A 16515-nucleotide genomic window follows, 5' to 3' on the forward strand; every position below is an offset into this window, starting at 1 on the left:
CCATGAGAAATCCACAAAATGAAATGTTAGATATGCCTTCCGTTCAGGCGACAACAGCATTTTCGGGGGTTGGAAACGCAAGATATTAAATCCTATTTTTTGAGTGAAAATCTGTGAAACAATCCTCCTTGCGTTTCCATCTAAACGGGCGAGTTACAGGGAAACCGCAAAATGTGTGATGTCATGACTGACGCTTGTAGGCTATGCTGCCATGGTGATTATGTAAACAAATGCTGTGACAGGAAGTAGAGCGGACATGATGTCACACACCGCCAGATAGTGTGTCACTGCCACCTAGCGACATGGTGTGCACACTACATTGTTTCAGTCCCTGGTGCGTCTTCGTGTGAACGCTGGAAAAAAAGTACGACGCAATGCTCTACAGACCATTGTCGTCCAAACGTGGCCTTAGTCTATACCAATACAGTTACAGGAGCTGAGTGAGGCATTATGAGGATTTTATTATTGAGGCAGGGACAACATGAACAAATCCAGAAGTGTTAAACAAGCATGTTACCCTGACTGTAATATGTTTTGTTATTTAAATACCAAAGCTCTATGTTCCTGGCAGAAACACCATCATAACATGTAACTGCAGTGAATGGAGGGCCTTGAATGCCTCATTGTTTCACATGGCACTAAATGCATTTTCCAGTGGCTGCTAATACAGTACAGTATGTCTCCTCTGTCTTCCTCTTAGACTATGGCTCTCAAGGGAGTGCTATAGTCCAAGTGTTCATTCATAAGGATATTGGTACAACACCAATACTGACCTAAATATGACTGCAATGGCTGTACTGTAGCTCGGTTGGGAGCCAAGTTTCGTAGTGAAATATAACAAATGTTATGGACGAACAACACAAGTCATCCGCTTCCCTATAATTTATTTTTGGATAACCTTTTTATGATGTTGTACTACTGTGCACCACCAAAGACTGCGATATAGCTCTGAAGGAGTGAAGGAGCAGCGGCTCTACTCCAAGTCTCTCTCTCTCTCTCTCTCTCTCTCTCTCTCTCAGCTGAACTTCTCAGCCGAGAGAGAGAGGGAGATGCCAGCCACCCAGCCAACTCATTTCGTCTGCTTGTATCCGCTACCTTATTCTTTTAGTCATGACCCACACATCATGACCATAGGTGAGGGTAGGAACGAAGATTGTTTGGAAGACCGAGACATGAACAAGACCCTGAGATAATTAATCTACTTCACCTGGGGGCTCTGAAGGGTGGCCTACATCTGGCCTACATCTTGGCACAAAGTGTTCAAAGTTTGTTGTACGCCTCCAAAAAGGTCTGTGCTCTGAAGCGTGGTGGTCTACATCTGATCTGACCTACATCTTGGCACAAAGCGTATTTCAACCATAGGTCACAGTTAACTATGAACACGGGCACATCCAATTTTTATTACAATCTGTACATAACAAAGGACTTATTTCAGCTCCTTCACTGCCAGACCTGATGGCAGGGACTGCTTGAGCTTCTCAGCCTTCTCCTTGTCGGTGATGACCAGGGTGTACAGGTACCTGCTGCAGCGCACCTTGAACTTCACATTGTCCTCGTTCTTCTTGATCTTGACGTACTTGGCATCCTTCCTCCTTGCCTTCAGCAGGAAATCTTTGATTTCTTCGATCTTTCGTGGCATGTTGCCGTTTCAGTGGCCTCAACCAGTGTCAGCCAGAGAATGATGAAAAAGGGCGCCTCAATGTCTATATTGTAGCTGTTGACCTGTTTGTTGACATTGTGACATCACATTGTTGTGATGTCATCAATGATCAAAGCCAACCACACTAATAGAATCCCTTTATGCACATCAATATTAAGCCCATACTGTATCTAGGAATGCCCCATAGAATCCCCTTTATGCCATCAATATTAAGCCCATATCTGGGAATGCCCATATATGGACATATTGTGTCCGTTTAACCAGTGTGATTGCCGCGACACGAATCACACTTGCAAATGAATCACGTCCTTGTCCCTTTTATGCCCATATATGGAGATCCCTGCCCTCTACATCTGATTCCCAGATGATTCCCTGTTTTCCCAGAGTGCTGCTGTTCATGCAGCTTCCATCAACGCTGTGACAATGTTGTTATTGAGTGAAAGTGTAAATTGCATGAATGCTCTCTTTGTTGAGCTTTAGTTTTGTGAAGTGCAATTAGCTTTTACAAGACATGATTACAGAGCTTGGATTGGTGATGTTGGCACCAGGTGTTTTGTCTTTATTTATTTTTACAACATTGGCATCTGTTGCAGCTTGGAAAAATGCAGCCTTCCAGAGGGATCATTTGACATTGGTTTACACATTGTCTGAAAACATCCTTGCATCTTCAGCTATGGCTTGACTATTAATGATCTTACCAGCTAGAGAGAGAGAGGAAACCTAACTCAATTAATAACATCGTCTTATCTCACATCACTGTGTGGTTGTGGCTCAGAGGTTGCCTGCACAAAGTCAGTAATGCATCATGTTCCATAAAGTGTTTTCTGTGGGTTTGGCAGCTGTGGCTGCAATGATCTCTCTATATGGGAACTCAACCCACTGTGGGTTTTGGCCAGTAGGGTTCTCTAGTATTAACGTACAAGTCAAGCAGCGATTATTAGACGCTGCTGCACAACAGGAAGGAAAAAGACCACACAGAGCTATTTTCAGATGCATTGCATTCATTAGGTTATACGCTGTGTAAAGGGGGTTTGGGCATATGCACATGCACGTCTGTGTGAGTTTGACACTCTCTGTTCATATCTATTACAGGAATTTTCAATCACCTAGAAAGGTCTTCTGGCAAACAGTTCCTTTTAAAACCTGCTGTAACATTGTGTTGAATCTTTCTGGCAGTTGGAACTCACTCCCTCCCTCCCTCTCTCTCTCTCTCTCTCTCTCTCTCTCTCTCTCTCTCTCTCTCTCTCTCTCTCTCTTTCTCTCTCTCTCATATATACTGTATATACCGGTATATAGACACACATACACACTCTGTATGTAAATAAGCACGATAGAGAGAATCTCTTGAGTCTGTTTAATATGACATTCTGTCCTTCAATTTCCATTTGATATCTTTGTATGGAGCATGTCATGCTTGAGAGGAAGGGAAGCAGTGAAACAGGAGGAATACACTTGAGCAGTAAATCTGTGTTCATGGTTTCATCCAAAAATCGGGCCATGGTAGATGCTTTTTTGTTGTACATGTTAAGTAATTGTTATTGATGTGCAGTACAGTATACAGTATGACGTTGATTGCTTTGCTTATGGCATACAGTTATGCTTCAATTGTAAAGCTCACCTTTAGCTGGATTGTCTTTCTTTCACTACAGTCAACATATTGTTGCTGTCGGGAAGCAACCTGCTATTATCTCTGAGTTTTAAATACCCTACTTCTTTATAGGTTTTGTGCATAAGTACCAAAACTAGCTGATGTACAAGCTCACAACGGGAGCTTGTCGATATTTCAACATAACATTTGTTACGTACCAGTATTTCGACGCGGGTGAATGTTAACCTGGTGAAAAGCTAACCTGCCGACGCCGGTGAATTTTAACCTCTATGCCTAAACCTAACCCAAACCCTAACCCTAACCTCAGTAACCCTGACGCTGGTGAGTAGCTAACCTGCAGACGCTGGTAGTCGAAATAATGACACATAGAAATAGCAAGATTTCCCCCCCACGACAGGGCACATTGATCTGCATTTACTGAATTGTCTTTTAACATTTTGAAAATGAAAATTAAGGCGGCTATTCTGTCTGTGTTTTTATTTCTATTTTAATGAAAAGTATTAACACGAGCTTGTGACTAAATAATAACGACACTGGATCCACTGGAACACAGTCGCAGTTTTTTCCCATTCCCTGCAGACAGGGTAACATTTTGGACACACAAGGTTTCCACACGACCGCGGCGGTGATTATGTTGATTTAACAAATGACATGGCTTGCATAGCGATGGTTGTTTTTCATTTAGTTCCTCATGAAGGCCTGTCAGCAGCAGACACAACTCTACACTTGGAGTGAAGATATGGTTCTCATTTGAATGAGAGGAGTTCACTCTGTCCCAGGCTCAGGCTTATGATTCTACAGTGTATCAGGTGCAGTCTTAAGTGAATGTGTGGTTTACCTCTGTCTCTCAGGGCCATGTGCTTTATATGAAAAACTCCCCTCATATAGTTTATGATGTGTTACTGATGGCTCCATACAGCTAGTCATGAGGTGAGGTCTTCTGTCTCTCTCGGTCTGTGTGTGTGTGTGTGTGTGTGTGTGTGTGTGTGTGTGTGTGTGTGTGTGTGTGTGTGTGTGTCTCTCTCTCTCTCTCTCTCTCTCTCTCTCTCTCTCTCTCTCACTTGTGCTCACTCTCTCTTGCACCATCCCCCCACCCTCCTCACATTCTGTCTACCTGTATCTATCTTTCAGTTTCTTCTGCTCTTAATGGCATAATGTACATGTACTCCCTGACTGTTCCTTAGTTGTGTAGAGATGGGAGCACTGCTCTGTATTAAACTGTTCAATTTTGCAGCATTTGTTGTTTTTTCCCACTCTTGTTAAAAGCACAGAGTTAGCAAATGAGCAACACATTTTTGGCTGGACCGCAATAGCGGGCCAGCCCTATAAACGCAAATGTCTCTGATTGACTGACTGGGTCCCTCCAGGCTGTAGCATGTAGTCTATCAAACATATAATTGTTGGAATGTCTGTCTGTCTGAGTGTCTGTCTGTCTGTCTGTCTGAGTGAGTGTCTGTCACAGCGTTTCTCCTCAGTGGCTGGAGCAATTGATCTGAAATCGCATCACCATTAGCATATGAACACACCTGACATAACTGTGAAGCCCGTTTGTCACTTTCACAAATCATATGCTGTATATTAGCATTTTTATGGTGTATCTATATCTATTCTGCATCTAGCTTGAGGCATATCTATTCTGCATCTAGCATGAGGCAACATGTTTAACCAGCTCTGTGTGTGTGTGTGTGTGTGTGTGTGTGTGTGTGTGTGTGTGTGTGTGTGTGTGTGTGTGTGTGTGTGTGTGTGTGTGTGTGTGTGTGTGTGTGTGTGTGGGGGGGGTCGGTTGTCTGGCCCTGTTACAGATGTTGTCCAAAAATCATGCAGATCGGTACACAGTATCTCTATAGCCATTAAAACGAAACGGGTATTTCTTACATTGATGCTCCTACATACCGTATTATCATGCAAGCACCAGTTAAAGTTCCATCCCTCATATACTGTGTGCACAGTGCACATCCCATAACCCACACACTGCACATCTTTTCGGAGCTCATATCTTTGAACGGGTAAGGGCTAGTCCTAATAACAGAACTGTTCTTTTTGCAGGTATGTAGGATTACATTTGCCCCTAAAATATGTGTTAAGTGATAGAGAATGTGTTGAAAGAACAACTTTCTTGTGATCAGAATCCTCCATTATACCCCCCCGTCTCTCCATGCCTTTTCAATTCATAATCGCAGGCAATCCAAAATCAATTATTATCATCGATTTCAATAGTTTCAATATATGTAAATTCTGTATTGCCTCTAGACAGCACGTGCCTGAGAGAGGAAGATGGACTGAGGCTGTGTGTGTGTATGTGCGTGCGTACATGCGTGCGTGCGTGCGTGCGTGCGTGCGTGGAGAGAAAGAGAGAGCAAGCGCTACTTGCAGGAAGCTCTACTTTACAGTATACAGGACACTCATTTCTGTTAAAAGAACATCACGATTGTAAAGATGACAGTGAGACCTGTATATCTGTCTGTCATATATCCATAATGGTGGATATGGCTCCTGTAGCGATTTTCATTTTAGATGAACTCTGTCCCATCAAGTTAAAAGCGCTCAAGCATTTCATACATGGTTCAGCCATATACAGAACTAGGTTTTGACCTAGTCTTGTTTTACCGCCTGTTTTGTGGCTAGCTTCTTAACTAGGTGTTTTTAAACATGTCCAGGCTGGGACCAAAAATTTGCAGCGTTTACAGTTACGCGAGGGGATTAAAACACATTGCTTCTTGTCTTGGTGGAACCCATGCAGCAAAAAGTACAACCGCGACCCATTTTTTGGGTATGTTTTTTAGAAAAACAGTGTCTAAAAAGGAAATAAATACTGGTGATGGCTGGCATATGGAAGTGGCTCTGGGTAATGTTTTGGTTACAAGGAAACAATCCCTAGTGTTTGTATCTCCTACTCTGAGCGTTGCGGTTCATAGTGTGATGTGAACCATCTGCCTGTCATCTCTCTGTCGCTCCTCGTGTTGAAAGCAGGCATTGTTCAAAGCGCTCAGGCCGGCTGCGTGCAGCACGCTTAGGACCACAGCTTTTTCAGAGCTTTTATAGTCGTGTGACGCAACAAGACCTACAGTATATGTCGTCGTTGTCGGGTGGAAACCTTGTACCGGTATGTCCAAAAGCGTTCATTTTGTATTTATCATTTTAAAAATTATTTAAAATAGTGAAAAAAGCCGATCTACAAGCACACAACGCCTCGCAACGCCTCGCAACGCGAGGCGTTGTGTGCTTGTAGATCTGCTGTTTTCACTAGCTTTGTGCAGCAATCTTATATGATGAGGCAGGGCTTTGATTTTCAAAAAAAATGCAAATTTGAAACTTGGAGATACGAGGTTTACTGTCAATATTCCAGGATGACCTCCCACTTGGGTAATGACGCCCCCTGGCGATCATTCAGAGAAACTACTTCAGCTCCCGTACTAACGTAGGTAGGAAGGGCCTGTCACTCAAACCGGAGTGACCCGCCTCCAGGCTATATAAACCCCCGGAGGCGGAAGTAACATCCTCTTTTCACTCTCTGCGATATCACATTCAGATAAGTTGAAACTCAGCCTTTGTATTATTATTCTTCGCGCATTAGCCTAAAGCGGTGGCATTGGAGTCGCCCACTGGCGAGTGTTGAATTAACCCGTACTTAAGAATACTTATTCTTGTTCCGTCCTAAATCGACGGTTATTTCCTTTTATAACAAAGGATTATTACTGCTTGTTCAGGCCTTCGCCGAAGCAAGCGTGGCATAGCATTAGCCGTTAGCTTGTTAGCTCGTCTGCTATTGTTAACGTTAGCTACACTGCTTACCGCTTGTTCAGGCCCTGCCCGAATCAAGCGTGGCCTAGCCTTAGCCGTTAGCTTGTTAGCTCGTCTGCTTCTGGTTAACTCTATCTACAGTGCTTCGCCATGGATCCTCTGGCCTTCTGCCGAGGCAATGTCCAGGCTGTCCAGGACTCATCGACGGACAGGATCTTCACCATCTCTGTGTCGGCTGCATGGGCGTTGCACACGCCTTCTCTGCACTGAGTCCTCAGGGGAGAGCAGGACCTTTCTGTGACTGCTGCGTGGCCTACGACCACGATGTACTGATACACCGGTTCTACCTAGCCAGGGCAGGCCTCGGGGCCTGCGCTCCACCAGGTGGGTCCACTGCTCTCAACCCCACAGCCCAGTCTTTCCTTCCCCAGGCGGCCCGCACCGTTGGTCAAGGTGCGGCGCTGCCTTCCGGAGATCCGCTTGGCAATCAGCGCGCCATTCCAAGTCAAGATGGCGCCGTGCTACATGAGACACCGCCTGCCGCGCAACCGACCGCAGCTAGCTCCACTGTCACTGGAGCTGGCGGGTCTGGTGAAGTCGCCGCTAAGAAGGCGACCAAGAAGGCTAACATCCAGATGACGAAATCTCCGGTAGCCTTTTCCCCTTCGGGCGCGGTGCCCAAAAAGAAACGCTTGGATGTGACCGTCGGGGACGTCCCCCTCGACGTGAGCATCACCAAAACAGTCCAGACCTTCAGGCGAGAGTCGGACCTGAGCTCCTGTCAGAGCGAGGGTTCTGGTTCTGAATACTCTGGATACACGGCCGAGGAGGAGGAGGACTCCGTCGAGGACGAGGGTTCTCGACTCACGGTCACTGTGAAAGGTAATGCCCCTGCGGCTCCAGCACGTCAACTGGACGCCGCAGGGAGCTCCCAGGCCTCCTCAGGCACCACTGCCCCTCCACCCGCCAGTCAAGCGAGTGAAGCGGGAGCAGAGGATGTCGATTCTGCAGCAGAAATGCTGGATCATCTCACAGTCTACATGAGAGCTCTGGCCAGAGTTGGAGAGGAGTTGCCACCTCCTCTCCCCTCTGAAGAGGCCGAGGATGATGACGAAATGCCCAGGCAGGAGCCTTCGGTTCCCGCCCCGTATGTCCTCTCCAGGCTGCCGCTGGTGAAAGGTTTCACCAAGGCCCTCCATTCCTCATGGAAGACACATAAAGACCCCAGGAAGCTGCCTTTTTCTGTGTTGGATTTGGTGGGCGGTGCGGAGGCAGGCATGTCCACCTGCCCTAACCTGGACCACCTGTTGGCACAATCTTTTCTGAGTTCCGTCAGACCCCAGTACAAAGATGTAGGCACAGCTAAAAACGGGCCGTTTGTTGGCCCCGTCGGCACCAACCCGCCGGGGTTCACTGTCCTGGAGGACAAGCTGCAGTCGGACAGGGCTCGTAACGCCTACCGGTCCGCTGCTCTGGCCGCTAAGGACCTGAATCTGATCCAGCTCTTGCTCGCTTCCACCAAGGACCTGGTCAAAGGTCTGCCCACGGGGGAGCACACAGCTGAACTGAACACTCTATTTGACATCATGCTGAAGGTCAACTGGCATGCGGTTAAGTGGATGGGCAGGTCCATGGACTACAACCTCCAGTCTGAGAGAGCCCGCTGGCTCGACTATGTCGACCTCGAGCCTAAGAGGGACGTGGGCGAGAAGCCTCTAGGTCCTCGCGGGGAGATGTACAAGTCTCTCATAAACATGGAGAACAGTCCCACCACCCTCATGGGTGGGGGCTTGGAGCTGCTGCAGGGTAGAGTTACCTTCTTCAAGGCGGCTAAGGACATCGTCGAGTCCACCACAGTGCCACAGGATGAACCGCAGCAAGCTAGGAGGACGTCCCGCTCCTCCCGCGCCAAGGAAAGGGGCCGCTCTGCTTCTTTTAAGAAGCACTCGTCTTCCTCCAGGGGAGCCTCTGCAGCCAGGGCGCCTGACAGGCCCCGCAGCAAGGCTGTGGTTCCCGAGCGCGCTCAGCCGCGCCGCCCGTCCAAGGATGGCAGGCAGCAGTCTTCATACCGCGGTGGCCGCGGTAGGGGACAGCGCAAATGACACTCTGAAGAGGGGAATTGTGCTGGGGCGGGGGTCCGAGGTGTCTCTCGGTCCCCCTCCCCCCAAACGAGGGCGTTTTTCGGTACCCCGTGTCGGGGAAATGAAAATGTTGTTTTTGATGCCTCCTGTGTCGACAATAAACATGTTGAAAGAGCAAAGTCTGTCTCTGTCCAACTCTCTCGCACTAGCACAGACGACCCCATCGTGCATGCCTCCTGTAGTAATGATGAAGTCCTGTCAGGACTCGATAATCAATCACAGGTTTTATCAGAAACCAGTAATGTTAATGTCAAACAATTATGTGGTTCCTCAAGCGCGCGAGTGGGATATCCCTCGCGTCGACAATATGAATCCTTTATGCATGCCTCCTGTAAGAATGATGGAGTCCCGTCAGGACTCTTTAATCAGTCAGAGGTTTTATCAGCAACCAGTAATGTTAACGTCAAACAATTATATGGTTCCTCATGCGCGCGAGTGGATTTTCCCTCGCGTGAGCGATGCTATGAATTTAACCTTGAGTCAGAAATTCTGTCGGCCTACTATGAGCCCGGGTCAAGGGACAAGCATAAAGGCCTTAGAGCAGGTATTAAACGTAAAAGTTCCTCTCCTGTCAGGGGAGAATGCTTTAGTTGTGGGCGAGTCTGTTTATCAGTCGAATCGCTTTGCTCTTCCTGTCGCTCTATCGAGCGAAAACCGAACGCTTCCGGTTTCACCGGATACGGATTCGCTAGCTCCCCGCTTCCGGTCCGGCCGCAAAAGAGCTCCGCTAGTCAAGCGGTACAATCAGAAGGTGTTCCCACCTTGCGGCCTATTGAACCCCTGCGCTCCGCATCCGGGTGTTCCGGATACGGATACGCAGGTTCCCCACTTCCGGTCCCGCCGCAAAATAGCTCCGCTAGTCAAGCGGTACAACCAGAAGGTGTTTCCGCCATGCGGCCTATTGAACCCTTGCGCTCCGCATCCGGTCGTTCCGGATACGGATACGCAGGTTCCCCACTTCCGGTCCGGCCGCCAAAAAGCTCCGCCGTCACGGAAGCACAGTGGTGGGGTTTCTCTCGCTCAAAACACGCTAGCACGCTGTGCGCGCCAGTGGAAGTTATGCAACCCGAGCCATTGGGTATTTCGAACGATAACCAGGGGTTACAGGTTACAGTTCGCAGATATACCCCCGCTTTCGAGCAGGGTTATTCATACCAGAGCACGTGGTTTAAAAGCAAGTCTTTTGAGAGAAGAGATCAGCTCATTGCTAAGCAAGGGTGCTATAGTGGAGCTGGACAGGACCCAATCCCGCATGGGATTTTGGAGCCGTTATTTCCTGGTGCCCAAAAAGGGGGGGGGGGCTACGTCCCATCCTGGACCTAAAGGCACTAAACGTGTACCTGAAGAAGTACGTTTTCAGGATGCTAACAGTACCCACCATGTTACGGTCGGTCAGGCAAGGGGATTTCCACTGTTCAGTGGATCTGAAGGATGCTTATCAGCACGTCCAGATTTATCCCCCACACAGGAAATTCCTTCGGTTCGCCTTCGAGGGTCGCCTGTACGAGTATACAGTACTCCCTTTCGGTCTGTCACTGAGCCCGAGGGTTTTCGTGAAAGTGACCGAAGCAGCCATCGCCCCGCTGAGACAGCAGGGCATCAGGTTGGCGACGTACATCGACGATTGGATGATTTCAGCGAGCTCCGCCCACGAAGTGGCGCGTCACACACAAGTGGTTTTGGCTCACCTGAAGGCCTTAGGTTTCATAGTCAACCACGGCAAGAGCATGCTGACTCCAGCAAGTCGTCTTACATTCATTGGGGTCCTTCTGGACTCATCCGACATGTCGGCCCGTCTCTCAGAGGAGAGGGTGGACAGGTTTCGGGAATGTCTCGACTCCTTTCAAGTGGGCCAGGAGGTCACTTACAGGAGTTGCATGGTACTGACGGGAATGATGGCTTCCGCAGTACATCTGTTGCGTTTGGGCAGGTTTCATATGAGACCTTTTCAAAGATGGATGTTATCCCTCGGGATCCCGCCCTCCTTGAAGTACAAGAAGGTTACGGTTTCCCCTTCCTGCGCGATCGCCCTGTCTCCGTGGCTGGTGGAGGGGTTCCTCACCAGCGGAGTCTCGATTGGCGAGGTGGTTTCCCACAAGTCGATCACGACAGACGCCAGTCTCAGTGGATGGGGAGCCACTTTCGAGGGGCGCACAGCGCAGGGGCTTTGGCCTCTGGAGATGAGGGGTCGTCACATCAACTATTTGGAGTTGATGGCTATACTCCTGGCGCTCAAGCATTTCGAGCCTTGGATTTTGCATTGTCACGTCCTGGTCAGGACAGACAATACGACGGCCATGTTTTATGTCAACAAACAGGGGGGCCTGTCGTCGTTGCCACTGGACCGTCTGGCTCGAGAATTGACGGTTTGGGGCTTGTCGCGCCTCAAGTCGATCAGGGCCTCACACGTCCCAGGTCTCCTCAACAGCGGAGCAGATCTCCTGTCCAGGGGAGGTCCTCGCTACGAGGATTGGTCTCTCCACCCCAGGGTGGTGAGCCAGATTTTTCGCAAGTTTGGTCAGCCAGTGGCGGACCTGTTTGCGTCAGCGGAGAATACGAAGTGTCCGTTGTTCTTCGCGGTGAAGGGCAGTCCTCCCTTGGGGTTGGACGCCTTAGCGCACACGTGGCCGAGAGGTCTACTGTACGCGTTTCCCCCCTTCGACTTAATCCGACCCACTCTGGAGAGAGTCAGGAGGTTCGGTCTGGAGATGCTCCTGGTGGCTCCCTACAAGGGCACGTGGAGATCGGCGATCGCCCCTCTCCTTTGCGAACCGGGTTGGCAGCTGCCTCAGTGCAGGGACCTGTTGAGTCAGGCCAGGGGGGAGATCTTCCACCAAGACCTGCAGGTCCTAGACCTGTGGGTTTGGCACGTGAAAGGTTAAACCTGCTGGCAGCCGGTTTTTCTTCTGAAGTGGTTGATACCATTCAGAGTGCTAAGGCGCCCTCTACGAGGGCGTCTTATGATGGAAGGTGGAATGCCTTTGAGGACTGGTGTGAGTCGCGTGTTCCACCTGTGGTGGCTCATGTGGCGTCAGCCCAGGAAATTCTGGAATTTATGCAGAACCGCTTGAGAAGTGGTCTAGCATTTTCTACCCTTAGGGGGTATTTGGCGGCTATTAATGCCTGTCACCTGGGGGTGGCGGGCAAGGCACCTTCTAAAGTCCCGGAGGTCATCAAGTTCATGCAAGGAGTTGAACGTTTGAGGCCGGTGACTAGGTCTTTGTTCCCAGTTTGGGATCTGCAGGTGGTTCTAGGGGGCCTATGTCGGGCTCCCTTTGAGCCGCTTGTAGGGATGCCTTTGAAACTTTTGAGTTTCAAGACGGCTCTTTTGCTGGCTTTGGCCACGGCTAAAAGAGTTGGTGACCTGCAAGCTCTCTCGGTGTCTGCGGAGTGCATGCAGTTTATGAACAATGATCTCAAGGTGTTGCTCAAGCCTCATCTTAAGTTTGTTCCTAAGAACATGGTGGTTCCTAAGGAGCCTGTTGTTCTTCTGGCTTTTCATCCTCCTCCGTTTGTCCCGGTGGAGGATGAACGGCTGAATTGCCTTTGTCCTGTCAGGGCATTGAAGGCCTACTGTGACAGGACTGCTGGTTCTAGAGCTTCTTCTCAGCTCTTTGTAGAAATGGGCAATGTTCTTGTCAGAAAGCCGGTGTCTAGACCCACTCTTTCGAGGTGGATTGTGGATGCTATTAGGCTGGCTTACTCTAGTGCGGGTGTGGAAGTGCCGGCGGCACTTAAAGCCCATAGCACTAGAGGTGTGGCTACTTCGTGGGCACTGGCAAAGGGAGTCTCCGTTCAGGAGATTTGTGTTTCGGCGAATTGGTCTTCGCCTTCTACCTTTGCAGCCTACTATCACCTGGATATCGAATCCTCTTCGCTAGCGCATTCGGTTCTGGGTGCAGTTGTCTCCTCTACGTCATAGAGGAGTCGGATCTTCCCCTCCCACAGGTGGGCATGTAGCCACCTGGGGTACTTTGGGGGGACCCTGTGTTTTCCTTATATAGTGTGTCTTACTTATAAGGCGGACTTGTCCTTTCATTTAGTTGAATGAGGCGGACTTCGGTCTGTCAGGGTCTCTCTTTATTTTCTCATGCCTTCACACCCAGGTCCGGTGGGCCTGGGACCTTCTGGGTGATGGGTCACGCCCGTTTGGGCTGTACTCACCCGTATGAGGGGTGTGTGGGGGTATGAGAGTAGGTTGTGGCTTAGAGGGGAGTTTAAGAATCCCAAGTGGGAGGTCATCCTGGAATATTGACAGTAAACGGTAGGTTCCGTACGGAACCATTGTTTACTTAGATATGGAAGGATGACCTCCCACGTAATGCCCCTCTGTTTCACTGAATGTGGCAGAGAGTGGTATTAAGAGGATGTTACTTCCGCCTCCGGGGGTTTATATAGCCTGGAGGCGGGTCACTCCGGTTTGAGTGACAGGCCCTTCCTACCTACGTTAGTACGGGAGCTGAAGTAGTTTCTCTGAATGATCGCCAGGGGGCGTCATTACCCAAGTGGGAGGTCATCCTTCCATATCTAAGTAAACAATGGTTCCGTACGGAACCTACCGTTTCTGCCGGACAGTGACGATATATACCTTGCAATATAATGTTACTTTCAGTCTATTGAAAAGAGGTTCGGACTTAGCATGACCCTTAGAGGTCAATTTAATACACTCATGAGTTAAATTAACAGGGGAATGTCACTGTGTACAAATGCATGCATTCAACTGGGTGTGATTTAACCACCTTAACCCCAGCATCCGTACTGTGGAAGCGGAAGCTTTCCCCACAATAATAGAAAACAGACAACACACTGGTATAGAGCCCTGGGGGACTCCGCTCAGCCATATGTGGGTTTAAGTGATGAAAACAAAAAGGGACCCCAGTCTCTCCGCATTATTCTCCACCTGCACTTCCGAAAATACAAATCAGCAAGTGGAGGAAGGAAGTTCTTATTCCAACCAGATATCCCAGCACTTTTCACCCCATATCTCACGAGTTCATCAAAGGACATGTTCCTGCAGGTTTATTAATATGAGTTATGTAATAGCAGAGAGAGAACAATGGACAGGTTTGGACGGATGTCCTCCACACATGTGGCTGAGCTCAGCTGCGGACTGCATTGTGTAGGACTGGGGTCTTCAACGTTTTCAGGCCAAGGACCCCTTAGTTGAGAGAGAGATGAAGCAGGGACCCCACAACCTTTTCGTAGATTCCATATAGTTTCATCGTTTGACAGCACAATCATCAGTGTATTTTGGATTCATGTGAATTTGTTTTCAGATATTTAACCACTTGAACCGTCAATTCTTGATAAACTTGACCTTTCACTCTGTACTCTTTTTCCCCTCTACACCAAACCACTTTGCAGAAAATACAGCGCGAGGCGTTGTGAGCTTGTAGATCTGCTATGTTTGGGTAAGTTCTCAGAATATTGACGCTAGGTTTCAAGTGGTTAATATAAAAAAGGAGAAAAAAAGTCACACAAAGATTTGGAGGACCCCCTGTAGTAGCTCTGAGGACCCCTTGGGGTCCCGGACCCCCTGTTGAAGACCCCTGGTGTAGGATGATGATGATCATTGATTGCAGAGGAGGTTCACAGGTCTTACTCTTTAATGTGTGTGTGAGGACCTGTGTGTGAGGGACATTATCACTCATTGGTACCACAGTAAACCATCACAACCTCTAATGTAAATAGCAACGCTTTCAATAACTGAATTTAGTCCAGCCGGCTAGCTTTTTTATATAAATTCTAATTAACACAATCACTGTCGAAGATCGACAGAGATCTCCGCCAAACACTGGTTTTCAGTGATTACGCTATTAAAAAACATTGTCACACATGCACATGGTGCGTTCGTCTGCAAAAATAAGGTAAAAACTAGAGCCCGACCGATGCCATATTTTTGACCGATGCCGATGTTTGCAGATGTTGAGTGCGACACCACCGATTGCCAATGTTTAACCAATGTTTTGTAATAATATAAAATAATAATAAATAGCCTAAAACTTCTTACCTTCTTCTTTTTTACTTTTTTTACCAATGGTCCGGGGACCACCGGTGGTCCTTGAGGGGTTTCCAGGTGGTCCCCAGCAAAATGATGGAGATTTGGTAACCAAATGGACCCAATGGATCCTTACGAGCAACGACAATACTGTATATTCTAAGTTTTGGGTCTGAGTGGGTAAACGTCATCAAATGGTGGTCTAATATTACTTATAAAAATACAGATATATCGGAGAGATAATGACCGATGTCCGATACCGACATCGGGGTCCAAAAACGATCGATATATCGGTCGGGCTCGAGTAAAAACACTGAAAAACCCTGGCAGTGCGGATGAATTAATTAATTAATGCCTGGCAGCGATTGTGTTAAATTCAGCAGAACCTTGTTTCTTTGAGTCTGACAATAAAGTTAAACTGAACATAGCTGTGTGGGTAAAACGCACAAGAAGCCTAACATCACACTCATTCACTAGTGACATGTTTACAATCAGTTAGGCAACCTCGTTAAATGTATGCTGTAATTAAGATCACTGCATAAGTTGGAATAGTGGTATTACAGTAGAATGTGCTAGAGGCCACCAAAATCAAGGTTTACAGCCAAAAAAAAATTTCCGGTCCTCCTAGCTGGCTGGTTTTTTCCCACTGGCTGGCCGACTTCATGTGCTTGTGGAAAGCTCTGAGATGGTGTGAAGGAGAACCAAATATGATGTCATGACCCTCATTCATTCTTATGGCCACAAAGACAACACAGTTTTGGTTAGGGTTTAGGGTTAGGCCAGAGGCAGAGGCAAGTATTGTGGTAAGAAGAGTTGTACAAGCATGAGTTATTGCATTTGCTATGTGCGTAAGATAGAGAGGTTCGCTCCAAAAACACGCCCACCATTGACGGGTTGTTTCCAACCAGAACGTTATTTCTGTTTCCAGACTCCTATCTACTGTACATAATGGCCCTTCCCAGTGCATCTACTCATTAACCACTTCTTAAGATCTATTCTTGTCTTTGTTGTGCAAAAATAGCTCTTGTGAGCTTATAGTTAGCTATTTTCAAAATGTTTGCAAAAAAAAGATCTAATGACATGCACAAAATAGGAACACCAGGCTTACAACATCCTAATGAAATGCAAGACGGCAAGGTTCTTCTCCCAACTTTATCACTTTTGGAGAGAGAAAGAGGGGGAGTGGGGGGGTCTGTAAGGGGGAGGAAAAGGTAAAGTGCTTGGCAGAAAGCATGGTATTGAGTCATTTGTGGTGAACATTAAAGCTGCAATCAGGAATTTGTTTTAATCAATACAATATATGATCCACTATGTGGTAGAGCAGTGGTTCTCAACCTTTTCAGGGCCGCAACCCCCAAAATAATAA

General features: G+C 47.9%; 2 protein-coding genes across 5 annotated transcripts in view; one reads left to right on the forward strand and one right to left on the reverse strand.

Annotated features, from left to right (window-relative positions):
* pdlim5a (PDZ and LIM domain 5a) overlaps positions 1-16515 on the forward strand; it is a 134342-nt gene that overhangs the window by 24313 nt on the left and 93514 nt on the right. The window lies entirely within an intron of this gene.
* Positions 1391-1683, reverse strand: LOC308296394 (large ribosomal subunit protein eL38-like). Its single transcript, XM_080739665.1, has one exon. It carries the CDS (start codon positions 1637-1639, stop codon positions 1427-1429), a length of 213 nt encoding a protein of 70 aa, XP_080595791.1. The 5' UTR covers positions 1640-1683; the 3' UTR covers positions 1391-1426.

Source organism: Nannobrachium achirus (genome assembly GCF_963921795.1).
Source record: "Nannobrachium achirus genome assembly, chromosome: 12".
Classification (NCBI taxonomy): Eukaryota; Metazoa; Chordata; class Actinopteri; order Myctophiformes; family Myctophidae; genus Nannobrachium; species Nannobrachium achirus.

What these genes read in the sequence shown, in the direction of transcription:
- LOC308296394 (XM_080739665.1), bottom strand. Translation starts at nt 1,639, where the DNA reads ATGCCACGAAAGATCGAAGAAATCAAAGATTTCCTGCTGAAGGCAAGG.